Genomic DNA, 14,712 nt, shown 5'->3' on the forward strand with positions numbered 1-14,712 from the left:
CAGAAGGATACGGTCCCTCTTCAGAAGGATGTGGTCCCTCTTCAGGGAGATGCGGTCCCTCTTCGGGAGATGTGGTCCCTCTGGGGTCTCACCTGAAAGCCTAGGGTGTTTCCTGGATCTCCTTCACCTTGCTGGGGTTTGGCCTCCAGCCTGTGTCTTCACGTGCATGACCACGGAGATTGCTGCTATGCTGCCGTGTGGCGTAGCCTCCCACCCAGCGCTGTTCTGCTTGGTTCTTGCAGTGTTGCTCTGTGTGCGTGTGTGTGTGTGTGGCTTAGAGGGTTGGGGTGGGGGGCAGTTGTATGCAGAGGTTGGGGTCCTCTTCTTTGTTTCTTGTCTTTTGGGATTTTACCCCTCAAGTCCCGGCTCCTCTGGCTACCCTGAAGGACAATCTCTGTATCCGTACACTGCCGTCCACTCAGGCTCCACTTCCTGTTCCAGGGTTTGGGAAATATGCCAGCAACACTGTTGGGGTGAAGGGCAGCTCGTCTGTATTCTCTTCTCTCAAGGATCACAGCCTTGTCCCACCTGCACTGGCCCCCTTCCCGGATGGGTTATGTGTGTGGGGTTCTTTTCTTTTTTGAGACAGGGTCTCACTCTGGCCCAGCTGGAGTGAAGTGGTGCAATCACGGGTCACTGCAGCCTTGACCTCCTAGGTTCAAGCGATTCTTCCACCTCAGCCTCCAGAGTAACTGTAGAGATGAAGTTTCACCAGGTTGCCCAAGCTGGTCTTGAACTCCTGGGCTCAAGTGATCCTCCAACCTCAGCTTCTCAAAGTGCTGGGATTACCAGCATGAGCCACTGTGCCCAGCTTGAGTTCTTAATTTCTACAGACACACACAGACACACAGGACTGCTATACTGATGGGCACACAGGACTGCTATACTGATGGGCACCCAGGTCTGTGAGGCCATTCACGTTTTGTGAAAATGGTGAATATGCCAAGGAACCCAGAATTAATTTTGTAGACAGGAAGCGAGCTTTGTGGCAATGAAGGGACCTAAAGAAAGAACCAGGCTTTTATTATTGAAATTCTCTTTTTAAGGAAGACTAATGTTACTTACTGATACATTTTTAAAAAATCTCTTTGAAGTTAATCTCTAAGCAATAATATTTCAAAACAGGAGAAGAAATATTTAAGTGAATGTGCTGAAAATACACTTTGTGTGTGTTGCTTTTTTTTTTTTTTTTTTTTTTTTTTTTGGGCAAGGTCTTGCTCTGTGGCCCAGCTGGAGTGCAGTGGTGAAATCACGGCTCACTGCAGCCTCAACCTCCTGTGCCTAAGCGATCCTCCCTCCTTGGCTTTCCGAGTACCTGGGATCACATATGTATAGCACCACACTCAGCTAATTTTAAATTTTTTTGTAGAGACAAGGTCTCCCTGTGTTGCCCAGGCTGGTCTTGAACTCTCAGGCTTAAACAGTACTCCTGCCACAACCTCCCAAAGTATTGGGATTACAGGCATGAGTCACAGCGCCCAGCCTGAAAACTTTATATGCTGAATGAATGTCTGTGTAGTTTCAGGGGAAAGAATGTCAGAAGTAAGGATAAAGTCATACTGCTATCTATTCTAAAAATGTTCTTATAGCCTTTATCATTTTACTATCTGCCATGAACATATTTTTTTTAGGTTCTATGGCATATGTCTACACTTTTTAAATTGTTTTCAAAAAGTTAACCAAACTCTTTCAGCCAAATGGTGCGGAGAGAATCTCGACAACCAGGCCTCCTTATCAATCCCCCAAGACAACTCTCTCCCTGCTGGGCCCACCTGCTGCTCACCCTGGAGAGCAAAGGGCAAAGTTGTTGTACAGCCTCTGATGTCTCTGCTTCAGCAGCACCAGGGTGTGCCCCACCCATGAACGCAGAGCCTAGGCGTGAACTAATCTCACAGTCAGATGCCACACGTTTCTTCTGTCACGGTGCCCAGGTTGAGACATATCATCTCAGGTCCAACAGCTGAGAGATCTTCTTTTTTTTTTTTTTGAGAGGGAGTTTCACTCCTGTTGCCCAGACTGGAGTGCAATGGCGTGATCTCCGCTCACTGTAACCTCTGCCTCCCGGGTTCAAGCAATTCTCCTGCCTCAGCCTCTTGAATAGCTGGGATTACAGGCACCCGCCACCAAGCCCCGGGTAATTTTTCTATTTTTAGTCGAGACAGGGTTTCACCATGTTGGCCAGGCTGGCCTCGAACTCCTGACCTCAGGTGATCCGCCTGCCTCAGCCTCCCAAAGTGCTGGGATTTTAGGCATGAGCCACTGCGCCCGGCCAAGAGATCCCATTTTGACCAATAAAAAAAGAAAAGCTACATTTTCTCTACGACGAACATTACAATTCCAACAGGCATTTGCATAAAGAGGTGTCTGGCAGCTCAGAAGGCGCGGCCTGTGTGGACTGCTCTCCCGACTCTCGCAGACGCCAGCAGAGCGCAGTCACCTTTGGTAAAATGCCCCAAACCTCGCTAGAAATCCCACTTTTCTCCATCTTCAGAAACTCATCTCAGGAATAAAGATTTGAGCAACTAGGGGAGGCTCCAGCAGATGAGACTGGCTGAGTGAAGATGGGGACCTTCCGGAAAGTGGATGGGCTGTTGGGCAGATTGCGGGACATGCCTCTGGTCTGGGAGTGGGCTCCCCCGACACGCCACTTTCCCTGCCAGATGGCACTTCTGGTTATTCCAGAATCTGGAACGGGGGATGCCTGTTTCCCTCCTGAGCCCACCTGCTGTTCTGGGTCCCCAGAGCTCAACAAGTCCACAACCACCTGCTCTGAATAGAAAGCTGACATTGAAACTAATTCGTCTGACAAGGAAAGCAGCACATTCCTGTAACTCCACGCCAACACTGGAGCGCCGCGCACATGCCAGGCACACACCACCAAGGACGCCATGGCAGGCTGTGTCCTCAGATCTTCCAAGAAAGTCGCTGGGTCAGAGCTGTGTGGCTCCACTTCCCATGGATGGGGACATTTTTCCTGTCCCCGAAAGCCCCCGTCCCCACGTGTTGGCAATCCCGTGGGATCTCGGTCATCTGAACCCCGTCAGGCAGAAGCTGGAGGTCCACCTGCCCCACCTGCCCACCAGCTGGGCACGGAGACGCTTTCACCTGGCAGCGGCCGGCAGAGGACTCGAGAAATGACCACAGAAAGGCACACACCGGCTCCCGGTCACAGCTCTCCGCAGACATCCCCTCCCCGACGCGGCTGTGCAGTCACCCAGCTCCCCCCTGCTCCAACACACTTGAGAGTTCTCGCGCATGGGCAGCTGCACCTAGCCGGCCACCGGGACCTGGACACCAATGCCCTGGCTGCAGCATCAAGGCAAATGCAAACGCTGGCTCCAGCACACAGACCAGAGGTACCCACAGTTCTGTCCCAAACCACTTCCAGCAGGTGCCTTTGCTTGTCACTTGCTTCACAGGGCTCCTTAGCTGGCCTCAGGGTAAAGCTGTCAGCACCCAAGGAGCTCCAGGCGAGGCCAAGCCGTCCTGACACTGGCTGCTCCCAGGGCTGGGCAAGTCCATCCAGGCCTGGGCTGGAAGACGACTCCTCAGGCATCTGGACAGGCCACAGGCCCTGCGGAAACCCACCCTCGTGCCAGCGGGAGCCAGCACGGGAAGAGGACTGCTCCGCCCAGCTCTCCACGCCATAAGAAGTGTGGATCTAGAACCAGAGACAGACAAGTTATAGACCGTCAGGATGGGATAAAAGCAGCAAGACTTCTAGGTGGATGCTCCGCCACCCTTACTCACCTGGGGCATTGTCCAGTCGCTACAAAGACAGCCTGTCAACAGCCATCTGGAAAGGAAGACTATAATTAGTTCTCAATGAAGAGACACTAAAAAAAAAATATGCATTAACAAAACATTAACACCTGCCACCAAAACTATGCTGTGAGAAATGACTCGTGTAGCAACAGCAATTAACTTCCAAATCCAAAATGTGTGGTTGAGGCCGGGCACCAAGGCTCATCCCAGCACTTTGGGAGGCCGAGGAGGCTCACTCCTGTGATCCTAGCACTGTGAAAGGCTGAGGCAGCTCATGCCTGTCATCCCAGCAATTTGGGAGGCTGAAGCAGGCGGATCACTTGCAGTCAGCAGTTCGAGACCAGACTGGCCAACATGGTGAAACCTCATCTCTACTAAAAACACAAAAATTAGGCCAGGCGCAGAGGCTCACGCCTGTAATCCCAGCACTTTGGGAGGCCGAGGTGGACGGATCACGGGGTCAGGAGATGGACACCATCCTGGCTAACATGGTGAAACCCCGTCTCCACTAAAAATACAAAAAATTAGCTGGGCGTGGTGGCGGGCGCCTGTAGTCCCAGCTACTCGGGAGGCTGAGGCAGAAGAATCACTTGAATCCCAGAGGCGGAGCTTGCAGTGAGCCAAGATCGCGCCACTGCACTCCAGCCTGGGCAACAAAGCCAGACTCCGTCTCAAAAAAAAAAAAAAAAAAAGTGGGTTGAGTTCTTGTTAAAGAATTTCTTTTCTCCAAGGAGGCAAACATGCCCCATGGCCCTTTCTTGACAGAAAAGACCCTGCGACTTCAGGCACAGGAAGGACACCTTCCACCAGGGCTCTGCGCGGCTCCGGCTGGGGCAGTGGCCTCTGAGTCGGGGCTTGGCCAGAAACGGGCAGTGACCAGGCCTGGAAGGGACCGGCCACCACCACTGAGCTCTAGGAACTGATGTTTCCAGCCCACTGCGACATGAACTGAATGTCTTTACGTTAGGGGAAAAAAATTGCTCAAAATATAAAAACCAATTCAACTTCATACAACCTGTCGCTGTGGGAGTGGAACAATTACTATTGCAAAAGAGAGTAACTCAGCTGACCTAAAAATGGGTTTTCTCTGTACCTGGGTGAGTTGAGGGTGGGAGAGGAGGGCACATGGAGAGCAGGTGCCACCAAAGAGCCTCCTTGGAGGTGCCCAGGCTCATCTGGGTCGTGGCCACGAGCACATGGGTGTCAGGGTCACCACGCCCCAAGTGTTTGGCCCAGCTGCCCCAGACAAAGCTGGCCACCCTGGTGTCTTACCTGAGCTGGGGGAGGCAGCGCCGGCTCCCTGGGCTGGGTCTGGCGGTTCCCCAGAGCCCATCCTGTGGCTCTGAGGGTGGAGGGTGGAGGCTGGAGGGGCTTCTGCTCTGCCATCAGTGACCCTCACAAGGGACCCAGGCCCTGGGAACACAGGAAAGGAGGAGTCTCACCCACGGGAACGCATACCAGCCGCTGGGTTCTAGAGAGTTCCAGAAGCACCGATGATCTTCCTGGTATGCGGTGCGAGCCCGGTGATGACCCGGGGGTCTCGCTGGAGGCAGGTGTTCAAGTGCTTTGATCAGCTGGCCGACCCGCAAATGCCTGGGGTCTCCACCCGTGACTTCTCCAGGGTGGGTCTCTCTTGAGTTGGAGCGTGAACACGGCTGGACTGCAGAAATGCTCTCCTGATGAGAACACCAAGGCGCGCCGGCCTGGGCTGCCTGAAAGTGCATGTCCACCAAATCCCTTTGGTCGGTAACTGTTCACGATTCCAGTCTCAATCCAGAACCAAGGTAAAGTTCTCGATTCATCCTCTAAATACCAGAGGGAAACAGTCTTTAAACCACAACCAAAACAAAGACAAGCTGCGACTGTCCTCTGCAAAACGCCTCTTGAGGCCTGGGCTCAGCCACCTTCTCCAGTAACGAGCTGGCCGGAAGCAGTGCCCCCAGGAAAGGACTGCAGGGAGCTGGGATGAGCTTCACGGGAGGCGGGACCGCATCGCCATGGCTGTCCCTAGAATCCTTGACTCTTTAAAAGAGTGAGGGAGGTTACACCGGCAACACTCCAGAGGCCGCGTCCCACATTTCCAGGCACGGCTGATGTGGGGCTCACAGCCTCCTGTCCCCGGCCGTCGGCCAGCCAGCGGCACATCCTCTTCTTGTCTGTGTGAAGTCGGCATCTTTGTGCTGTTTCCAGACATGAAGGCAGCGCACACCTCAAGGCCCCAGGTCAGCGTCAGCCCAGCACAACTTGTGGGCAGCCGTGTTCTGAGCCTAAATGACACTTTTCATGGTTTCTACTGGGTGAACAATGACTATTAACAGGGAGGAGGCCAGCCTACTGCTGAAATGCTGAAAAAGGAATAAAAGTAAGCAGAGCAAAGTTCAACGGAATCAAATGAGAAGTACAGCAAGTCCTCTGAAAGGGATGTCAGAGATTAGTGGTCTACTAATGAAACTGCCATCTGTTTAATTTAACAGCCAAGCCAAGGTTATTGGTCCTACAAATCCAAGGAAACTAGTTCAGTTTTTCTAGAATGTTCCAGAACCATTCCCAAAGGCCCTCTGAGTGTCGGCTGCTCTGTGCCTGCTGCCTGCATATTTAATGGTTCTCTAAATTCAGAAATCTGCGACCACCATCCCATTCTTGTGCAAAATTGCCACGGCCGGGCCGTATTTGTTCAACCACGGTGCATTCATGATGAGAACCGGGCAGGTGGTAGGATCCCCACCCCAGCACCCCACGCCACAAAGCTGCAGTGGACACACAGTGAGGACCGCCGTGTCCCCCTCTGTTTCCTGCACAGCACGCCAGGCCACTGGGAGATGTGTTCAATGGGACACCTAGAGACCACGCTAACAAGAGGCCCTAACCCTGGAAATGCTCATCGCCTGCAACCAGCACATAGAGGAGGTCGCAAGTCAGGACCAGCCATGCCCGGCACAGCAGCCACGCCCCTAGAACCACAGCAGGGGCCACGTCACGAGGAGGTCGCAAGTCAGGACCAGCCACGCCTGGCAGAGCAGCCACGCCCCTAGAACCACAGCAGGGGCCACGCCGGGAGGAGGTCGCAAGTCAGGACCGGTCACGCCTGGCAGAGCAGCCACGCCCCTAGAACCACAGCAGGGGCCCCTAGAACCACAGCTGGGGCCACTTGCCCTCCCAGACCCTCTTCAGAGCTCGCCTGACTTGAAGCTGCATTCCCTCCGCTCTGAGGGCAGGGCACTGGGGGCCCTCGCCCAGCCGAGGCAGCTCTTGTTTTCTCTCTTCTGATGGAGCGGAGGAGAGGAGCAGGCGGCCCCCGGGGCTCAGGGTCGAATTTCCAGAGCTACAGGATAGGGGGGCCACACCACAAGCCACAGTGAGCTGCCCCCTCTAGCCGACCCCACAGTCACCCCCACATTCAGCAATGGGAGGACACGGCTCTGTGTCCATGCCCCTCCAGAAGGCGGGAAGGGAGAGAGGGGTGCGATGGGGTCCTGTTGGGCCTGCTGCTCCCGCACGGTGTTGAGAGAATTAGAAGTCCATGAGTTAAACGCTTCAGATCAACAGATGGTGTCAGACCCCGAAGTTCAGTTCTCTCCCCCAATCGGTGTCCACCCAGGTACCAGCGAGTGGGGCTGCTCCATGAACTCTGAGGAGTTCCTCCTCCACGGCAGCCCCGCAGAGGCCAGGCCCCCGGACCCCACCTTCAAATCACACTGAGGCGCCTCGGCTGAGGCTTCCCTGGACACAGGCGCCGGTGTCCATGGTTTACTTCCGCGAGGATTCTGCGGCACCACCTGTCGGGGACAGAATGCCTACGGCAGTGAGGGAGGACCACAGAACTTTGGAAAATCCAAGTTTTTTTCTAAGTATTTCTATTATTTACCTCAGTGCATGATGGAAACAGGGAGGAGCCACGCAGGATGCCAGAAAATTACATTTTAAAATAACCTGTCCCCTGCCGAGTTCTAGAGCCTGTCTGTCTGCTGGGCAGGCGTCTGGGTCATCCAGTTCACAGCCCAACAAGCGAAGGATGCTGACAACTTCTAAACTGTATTTACAGAAAACAAAAGGGAAAATTCTCCCCCCGGCCCCGCCCCGCCCCTACTGAGTTTTGGTCTTGTTGCCCAGGTTGGAGCTCAATGGCATGATCTCGGCTCACTGCAACCTCCTCATTCTGGGTTCAAGCGATTCTCCTGCCTCAGCCTCCCTAGTAGCTGGGATTACAGGTGCCTGTCACCACACCTGGGTAATTTTTTGTATTTTTAGGAGAGACAGGGTTTCACTACGTTGGCCAGGCTGGTCTCAAACTCCTGACCTCACGCGATCCACCTGCCTCAGCCTCCCAAAGTGCTAGGATTACAGGTGTGAACCATCACACCTGGCCCAAAAGGGCAAATTCTTACAAGAGAGGTGGAAAATTTAGAATATTAAAAAGGAGGCTAGAACTTAAAAGAAATAACAAAAGACCCACCAGCCAACTTCACCTGGAATTAGTCACAGCTGTACTAAAAATCAAGTGAGATGGGACCAGGTGCGGTGGCTCACGCCTGTAATCCCATCACTTTGGGAGGCTGAGGTGGGCAGATCACCTGAGCTCAGGAGTTCGAGACCAGCCTGGCCAACACAGTGAAACCTGGTCTCTACTAAAAATATAAAAATTAGTGGGGTGTGAGGGCACCCACCTGTAGTCCCAGCTACTTGAGAGGCTGAGGTAGGAGAACTGCTGGAGCCCGGGAGGCAGAGGCTGCAGCAAGTCGCGATAATGCCACTGCACTCCAGCCTCGGCGAGAGAGTGAGACCCTGTCTCTAAAAAAAAAAAAACCGCATGCACCCACACACAAACACACCCAGGAGTGCCGGGTGTGCCCTCACCCCACCTTCAGGATTTAGGACACACTCAGGATGCAGAGGTCACAGCACTCTCACTGCAAGGAGAGGCCCTGGGAAGAAGCCAGAACCATTCAAGGTCCCAGCCTCGGGCTCCGCGGCCATTCCCCCTACATGGTCAGGGGCTCGCTTCCTGAAAGGAGGGGCCTGGAACAGAAAAGCCCCGAGGAGGAAGGGGAGAAACTGCCAGGGCCGCAGTGGCCAAGCTGGGGTGTGTGTTCCCAAGGTCAGACACTGGCACCGAGGGCCACGGCTCAGCGGCCGCGGGTGAAATGGACATCTTGGGGGAAGCAGTGCCCTCCGGCCCCATCTACTGCACACACAAATCATCAAAGGTTTCATGGACGGAGCCACACCCAGGGAAGGCTGTCAAGATGCAGAAACAGTAGAAAAAGCACAAACAAATCACTTCCCCCCAGTCCAACAACATTTTTTTTTTTTTTTTTTAAGACAGGGTCTCACTCTGTGGCCCAGGCTGGAGGGCAGTGATGCAATCACGGCTCACTGCAGCCTCGACCTCCTGGGCTCATGCAATCCTTCCACCTCAGCCTCCTGAGTGGCTGAGACTACAGCACAGGCGCCATCACGCTTGGCTAATTTCTTATAAGGATGGGGTTTCGCCACGTTGCCCAGGCTCCCACAGTCATTCTGAATGACCAAGACGCACCAGCCGTACCTGCAAGGCTGCACAGGAACTGGGTGTGTTGGAGTCCCTGCCCTGAAAGAGTGTATACAACGGTCTGAGAGCATCCAGAGGAAACAGCACCCAAGCCCCCCATGTGAAAAGGTGGTCAGAGGGGAGGGTGGTGAGGGACGCCCGGCATCTCCCTCCAACCGCACCCACTGGCACGCGCCGCTGGCCGCACCCAGCCTGTCCCTCCTGATGCCCACGAAACGTGTCCAGCACTCCATCTGGCCGGCTGCAGGATGCCTACGTGCCCTGCCACCCTTCCTGGAAAGGTCCCAGTACCCGGGGTTTGGTCAAATCCAACCATTTCTGCTAACAAGTACACTTTTGCATTCGAGAGGGGACGGGGCCAACGTTTTGGAACATAAATCACAAACGCTCTGCCTGCACCGTGTTTGGTATTTTAGAAACACTATTTTGTTTGAATTCACAACAGCTGTGTAAGTAGCACCCCCCCCCCCCCCGCCCTGTTTTTCAGATGTGGGAAGTGCGGCCTCAGGACGTCTGCGAAAGCCCAGCTCGCAGCTTGTCTGTCTATGCAGCACTCAGCCCTGGGCCTCACTTACATGGCCAAGACCCCTCGGCCGCAGCTCCTCGCTGAGTACGCGGAATAAAAGGAAGGTGAACACCACTTTCCACATGTAGTCTTTATTACCCACAAACAGTTGGCATCAGTGCTCACACCAACGCGAAAATTCGAAAGGATATTTTAGTGCTCATGAAAACAAAGTTGTAAAAATACTGTTTTTTAGAGCAGCGTAAAGAAAGAGACACACTTCCCAAATCCCAGCATCAAGGACGGCTGGCACGTTTCCTTCACTTCACTCAATACTTAGGAAACAATGGGTCCACGCCACTCAGCACGCCTGGACCCCAGCCACGGAGGTGGGAGCCTCTCACACCCTGAACTTGCTGCCTCCTCCCCTGGAGAGAAACAGGACGCACCTCACTTACTCTCAGCCGCACGCTGAGCACCAACTATGCACTAAGTGCCAGCACCGGGCCTTGCCCAGGGGCCTCATGTGAGCACAAGACCAGAAGGCAGCTGGCTGGGGGCTGGCTGCGGTGGGTTTTTCGTTTTTTTGTTTTTTTTGAGACGGAGTCTTGCTCTGTCACCCAGGCTGGAGTGCAGTGGCGTGATCTCGGCTCACTGCAAGCTCCGCCTCCCAGGTTCACGCCATTCTCCTGCCTCAGCCTCCCCAGTAGCTGGGACTACAGGCGCCCGCCACCACGCCTAGCTAATTTTTTGTATTTTTATAGAAACAGGGTTTCACGATGTTAGCCAGGATGGTCTCAATCTCCTGACCTCGTGATCCGCCCGCCTCAGTCTCCCAAAGTGCTGGGATTACAGGCGTGAGCCACCGCGCCCGGCCCCTTTGCTTTTTCTTTTTTTAAACTCTTAAAGCCGAGTGCCCCCGTCTTGTCGGGAAGTCAGTCAGTCCGGGGGGAGCCCCACACGCAGCAGGGACTGAACCTCTGGCCACATCTCAGCAGGGGCGTCGTCGTTTGGATTCGGCAGGGGACGTTTACGTTTTAAACACAACATCCGACGCATCTTTTTTTTTTTTTTTTTTTTTTTTTTGGAGACGGAGTCTCGCTCTGTCACCCGGGCTGGAGTGCAGTGGCCGGATCTCAGCTCACTGCAAGCTCCGCCTCCCGGGTTCACGCCATTCTCCTGCCTCAGCCTCCCGGGTAGCTGGGACTACAGGCGCCGCCACCTCACCCGGCTAGTTTTTTTGTAGTTTTTAGTAGAGACGGGGTTTCACCGTGTTAGCCAGGATGGTCTCGATCTCCTGACCTCGTGATCCGCCCGTCTCGGCCCGACGCATCTTTAAAAGTCACACGCCACCAGCATTATCCAGCGAAGGCAACACAAGGTGAGGCCCCCAAGTGCAATCGCCGTCCCCATTCCCCTTGCGTGAAACGAGCCTCAGCACAGAGGCGACAGAGGGGCCGGCAGGGGGCGCCTGAGCCCGTCTCTGGAGCACAAAGACCCCCGGCCCCGGCGCCGAGCTTGCGCAACCCGGGCGGGCTCCCATTCCGCCCCACGACTCCGGGTGAGGAACGTTCCAGCAAGCACTCGGCTGCTCCCCTGCCCGCCGCGCCGCCCTCACAACCGCCTCCATTCCCTCCTCACTCTAAAGCCAGCTCCCTGTGGACCCGAGAGGCCAGTCCTGGCTGGGACGCCGCCCCACCACCTCCCGGAACAGGGAGGTCAGCAGGCGGCCGAGCAGCAGGGACCCTCAGCCTCATCTCATCCTGGCCCAGGACCTGCAACTCTCAGCCTTCGAAACCACACCAAAGTCAAGCGGCCCCCAGGGCCTGCACTTACGGGACAGCGAGTGGGCCCCTCTGGGCAGGTACTCGAACAGCAGGGAACCGTCATCCCCCAGCACGTCGGCCTTGAGTGACAGCAGGCTGTTCTTACTCATGAGTGCCGCGCGCAGGTTGGCCACCGCGGTGGCCTGGTGCAGGGCGTCGTCCTTCTCCGGGGTGAGGGGAGGGCCCAGATAGCTGGCTTCTCCTCCCAGGAGACCCTCCTCGACCTGTGCATAGAGCTCGGTCCTCTCTCCTCGGCTGTCAGAGCTGCTGGCTTCGGTGACGGACAGGTCCGCATCTGGGGACAGAGGGATACACATCAGAAGACACATGGGTCATTCAGACTCTCCAAGTGGGACAGGTGACAAATGTACGACGTAAATGTAGCCTGAGCTACAGAGCAGCATCGAGCCCAGCCCACCCTGGGGGCCGGGCACCTGCCCCAGCAACGCAACAGCCTCGGCCGAGCCCGGCCTTTCATGCCCACCCAGGCCCCATGGCAGTGGTGGAGGATGGCTCAACTCAGAACAACGGGGGTTGCCCTCCCTGGATGAGGGGCTGCAGACCTGGTTCCAGGCCCGGTTCCAGGGCTGAGGGCCTGAGAGTCAGAGGCTCCTGGGGCAGCAGTATTTCCATCTCTCAAAGACAAGGAGAGGCTCGGCCAGGCGCGGTGGCTCAAGCCTGTAATCCCAGCACTTTGGGAGGCCGAGACGGGCGGATCACGAGGTCAGGAGATCGAGACCATCTTGGCTAACACGGTGAAACCCCGTCTCTACTAAAAATACAAAAAACTAGCCAGGCGAGGTGGCGGGCACCTTAGTCCCAGCTACTCGGGATGCTGAGGCAGGAGAATGGCGTGAACCCAGGAGGCAGAGCTTGCAGTGAGCTGAGATCCGGCCACTGCACTCCAGCCTGGGCGACAGAGCAAGACTCCGTCTCAAAAAAAAAAAAAAGACAAGGAAAGGCTCAAAATGGATCAATGACGTTAGAACTAAATCTATAAAATTCTTAGAAGAAAATCCGCATGATCTCAGATTTGGCAATAGGTTCTTAAATACAAAACTAAAAGCACAAGCAACAAAATAAATTGGACTCATCAAAATTAAAATGTCTGCGCTTCAGGCTGAGTGCGGCGGCTCACGCCTGTAATCCCAGCACTGTGGGAGGCCGAGGTGGGCAGATCACCTGAGGTTGGGAGTTCAAGACCAACTTGGTGAAACCCCTCTACTAAAAATACAAAAATTAGACAGGCGTGGTGGTGCATGCCTGTAATCCCAGCTACTCAATGAGGCAGGAGAATCGCTTGAACCCAGGAGGCGGAGGTTGCAATGAGCTGAGATCATGCCACTGCACTCTAGCCTGGGCAACAGAACAAGACTCTGTCTCAAAAAAAAAAAAAAAAGAAAGAAATTGCAACCTATATATCTGATAATAAAAAGATTAATACTGTAAGTCAATATAAAAATGGACAAAAAAATCTTACTACACATTTGTCCAAAGATGACGTATAAATGGCCAAGATGCACATGAAGAGATGCTCATCACCACTCATCACTAGGGAAACACAAAACACAACACGATTCCACCACACGCCACGATTCCACCACACGCCACGATTCAACCACACGCCACGATTCCACCACACGCCACGATTCCATCACACACCCAATGGGATGGCTGGAAATAAAAAGTCAGGCCAGACACCGTGGCTCACGCCTGTAGTCCCAATATTTTGGGAGGCTAAGATGGGAAGATCTCTTGAGAACAGGTGTTCAAGACCAGCCTGGGCAACACAGCAGGACAAAAAATTAAATTAAAACAAAATTGGCTGAGTGTGGTGGCTCGTGCCTGTGGTCCCAGCTACTCAGGAGGCTGAGAGGTGGGAGGAACACTTGAGCCTGGGAGGTTGAGGCTGTGGTGTGCTGTGATCTAGCCACCGTGCTCCAGCTTGGGAGGCAGAGTGAGACCCTATCTCAAAAAAAAAAAAGGTCAGATAATATTGGCAAGGATGGGAAGAAATTAGAACCCTGGAACCTTGCTGGTAAGAGTGCAACACAGTACCCTTCCTGGGGAGCAGGTCAGCAGGTCCTCACAACGTCACATACAGGAATCACCACGTGGCTCAGCAGTTCCACGTGTAGGCATGCGGATATCCACGAGAAATGAAGACACAAAAGCCCACAGAAAACCTTGTCCAGGACGCACCTAGCACTTTATTCATAACAGGCAAAAGGTGGAACAGTCGACAAGTCGATCAATGGATGAATGGATACACATGACAAGGTCCATTCCCACAGTGGAATATTATGTGGCCATGAAAAGGCTTGAAGAACAGACATAGGCCACCACACAGAGGAGCCTTGAAAACATGCTCAGCGGACGAAACCAGACACAGAACTACACAGAGGAGCCTTGAAAACTGCTGAGTGGGCCGGGAGCGGTGGCTCACGCCTGTAATCCCAGCACTTTGGGAGGCCGAGACGGGCGGATCACAAGGTCAGGAGATCGAGACCATCCTGGCTAACACGGTGAAACCCCGTCTCTACTAAAAATACAAAAAATTAGCCGGGCAAGGTGGCGGGCGCCTGTAGTCCCAGCTACACGGGAGGCTGAGGCAGGAGAATGGCGTGAACCCGGGAGGCCGAGCTTGCAGTGAGCTGAGATCCGGCCACTGCACTCCAGCCCGGGCCACAGAGCAAGACTCCGTCTCAAAACAAAACAAAAAAAAACTGCTGAGTGAACAAAGCCAGACACAGAAGGCCACACGCCATTTCATTTCCATTAAATATCCAGAACAGGCAAATCAAGAGAGACAGAAAGTAGATTTATGGCTGCAAACAGGGGCTGGGGAGGGGTCTCAGGTGAGGGCTAAGTGAGGCAGGGTTCCCTCTGAGCTGAGGAAAACGTTCTAAATGGATTGTGCTGATCCCTGCACGACACTGTGAATATACCAAAACCCCCTGAACCGCAAACTTTAAACGGGTGAATGGTGTGTGAATCATCTCTCAACAAAGCTTCTACTGAACAACCACAACAACAACAACAGGTGATGACTTGAGTCACAAATTCAA

The 14,712-nt window shown here is 54.2% G+C and overlaps 1 protein-coding gene across 1 annotated transcript in view; it reads right to left on the minus strand.

Moving 5' to 3' along the window:
- Window positions 1-14,712, minus strand: part of ZBTB46 (zinc finger and BTB domain containing 46) — a 50,169-nt gene that overhangs the window by 23,898 nt on the left and 11,559 nt on the right. The window contains exon 2 of the mRNA XM_023183303.2: window positions 11,655-11,939. Within this exon, the coding sequence (XP_023039071.1) occupies window positions 11,655-11,939 (285 nt within the window). The remainder of the gene's footprint in view (window positions 1-11,654; window positions 11,940-14,712) is intronic.

The sequence above is a fragment of the Piliocolobus tephrosceles genome, chromosome 20 (assembly GCF_002776525.5).
Source record: "Piliocolobus tephrosceles isolate RC106 chromosome 20, ASM277652v3, whole genome shotgun sequence".
NCBI classification, from domain to species: Eukaryota; Metazoa; Chordata; class Mammalia; order Primates; family Cercopithecidae; genus Piliocolobus; species Piliocolobus tephrosceles.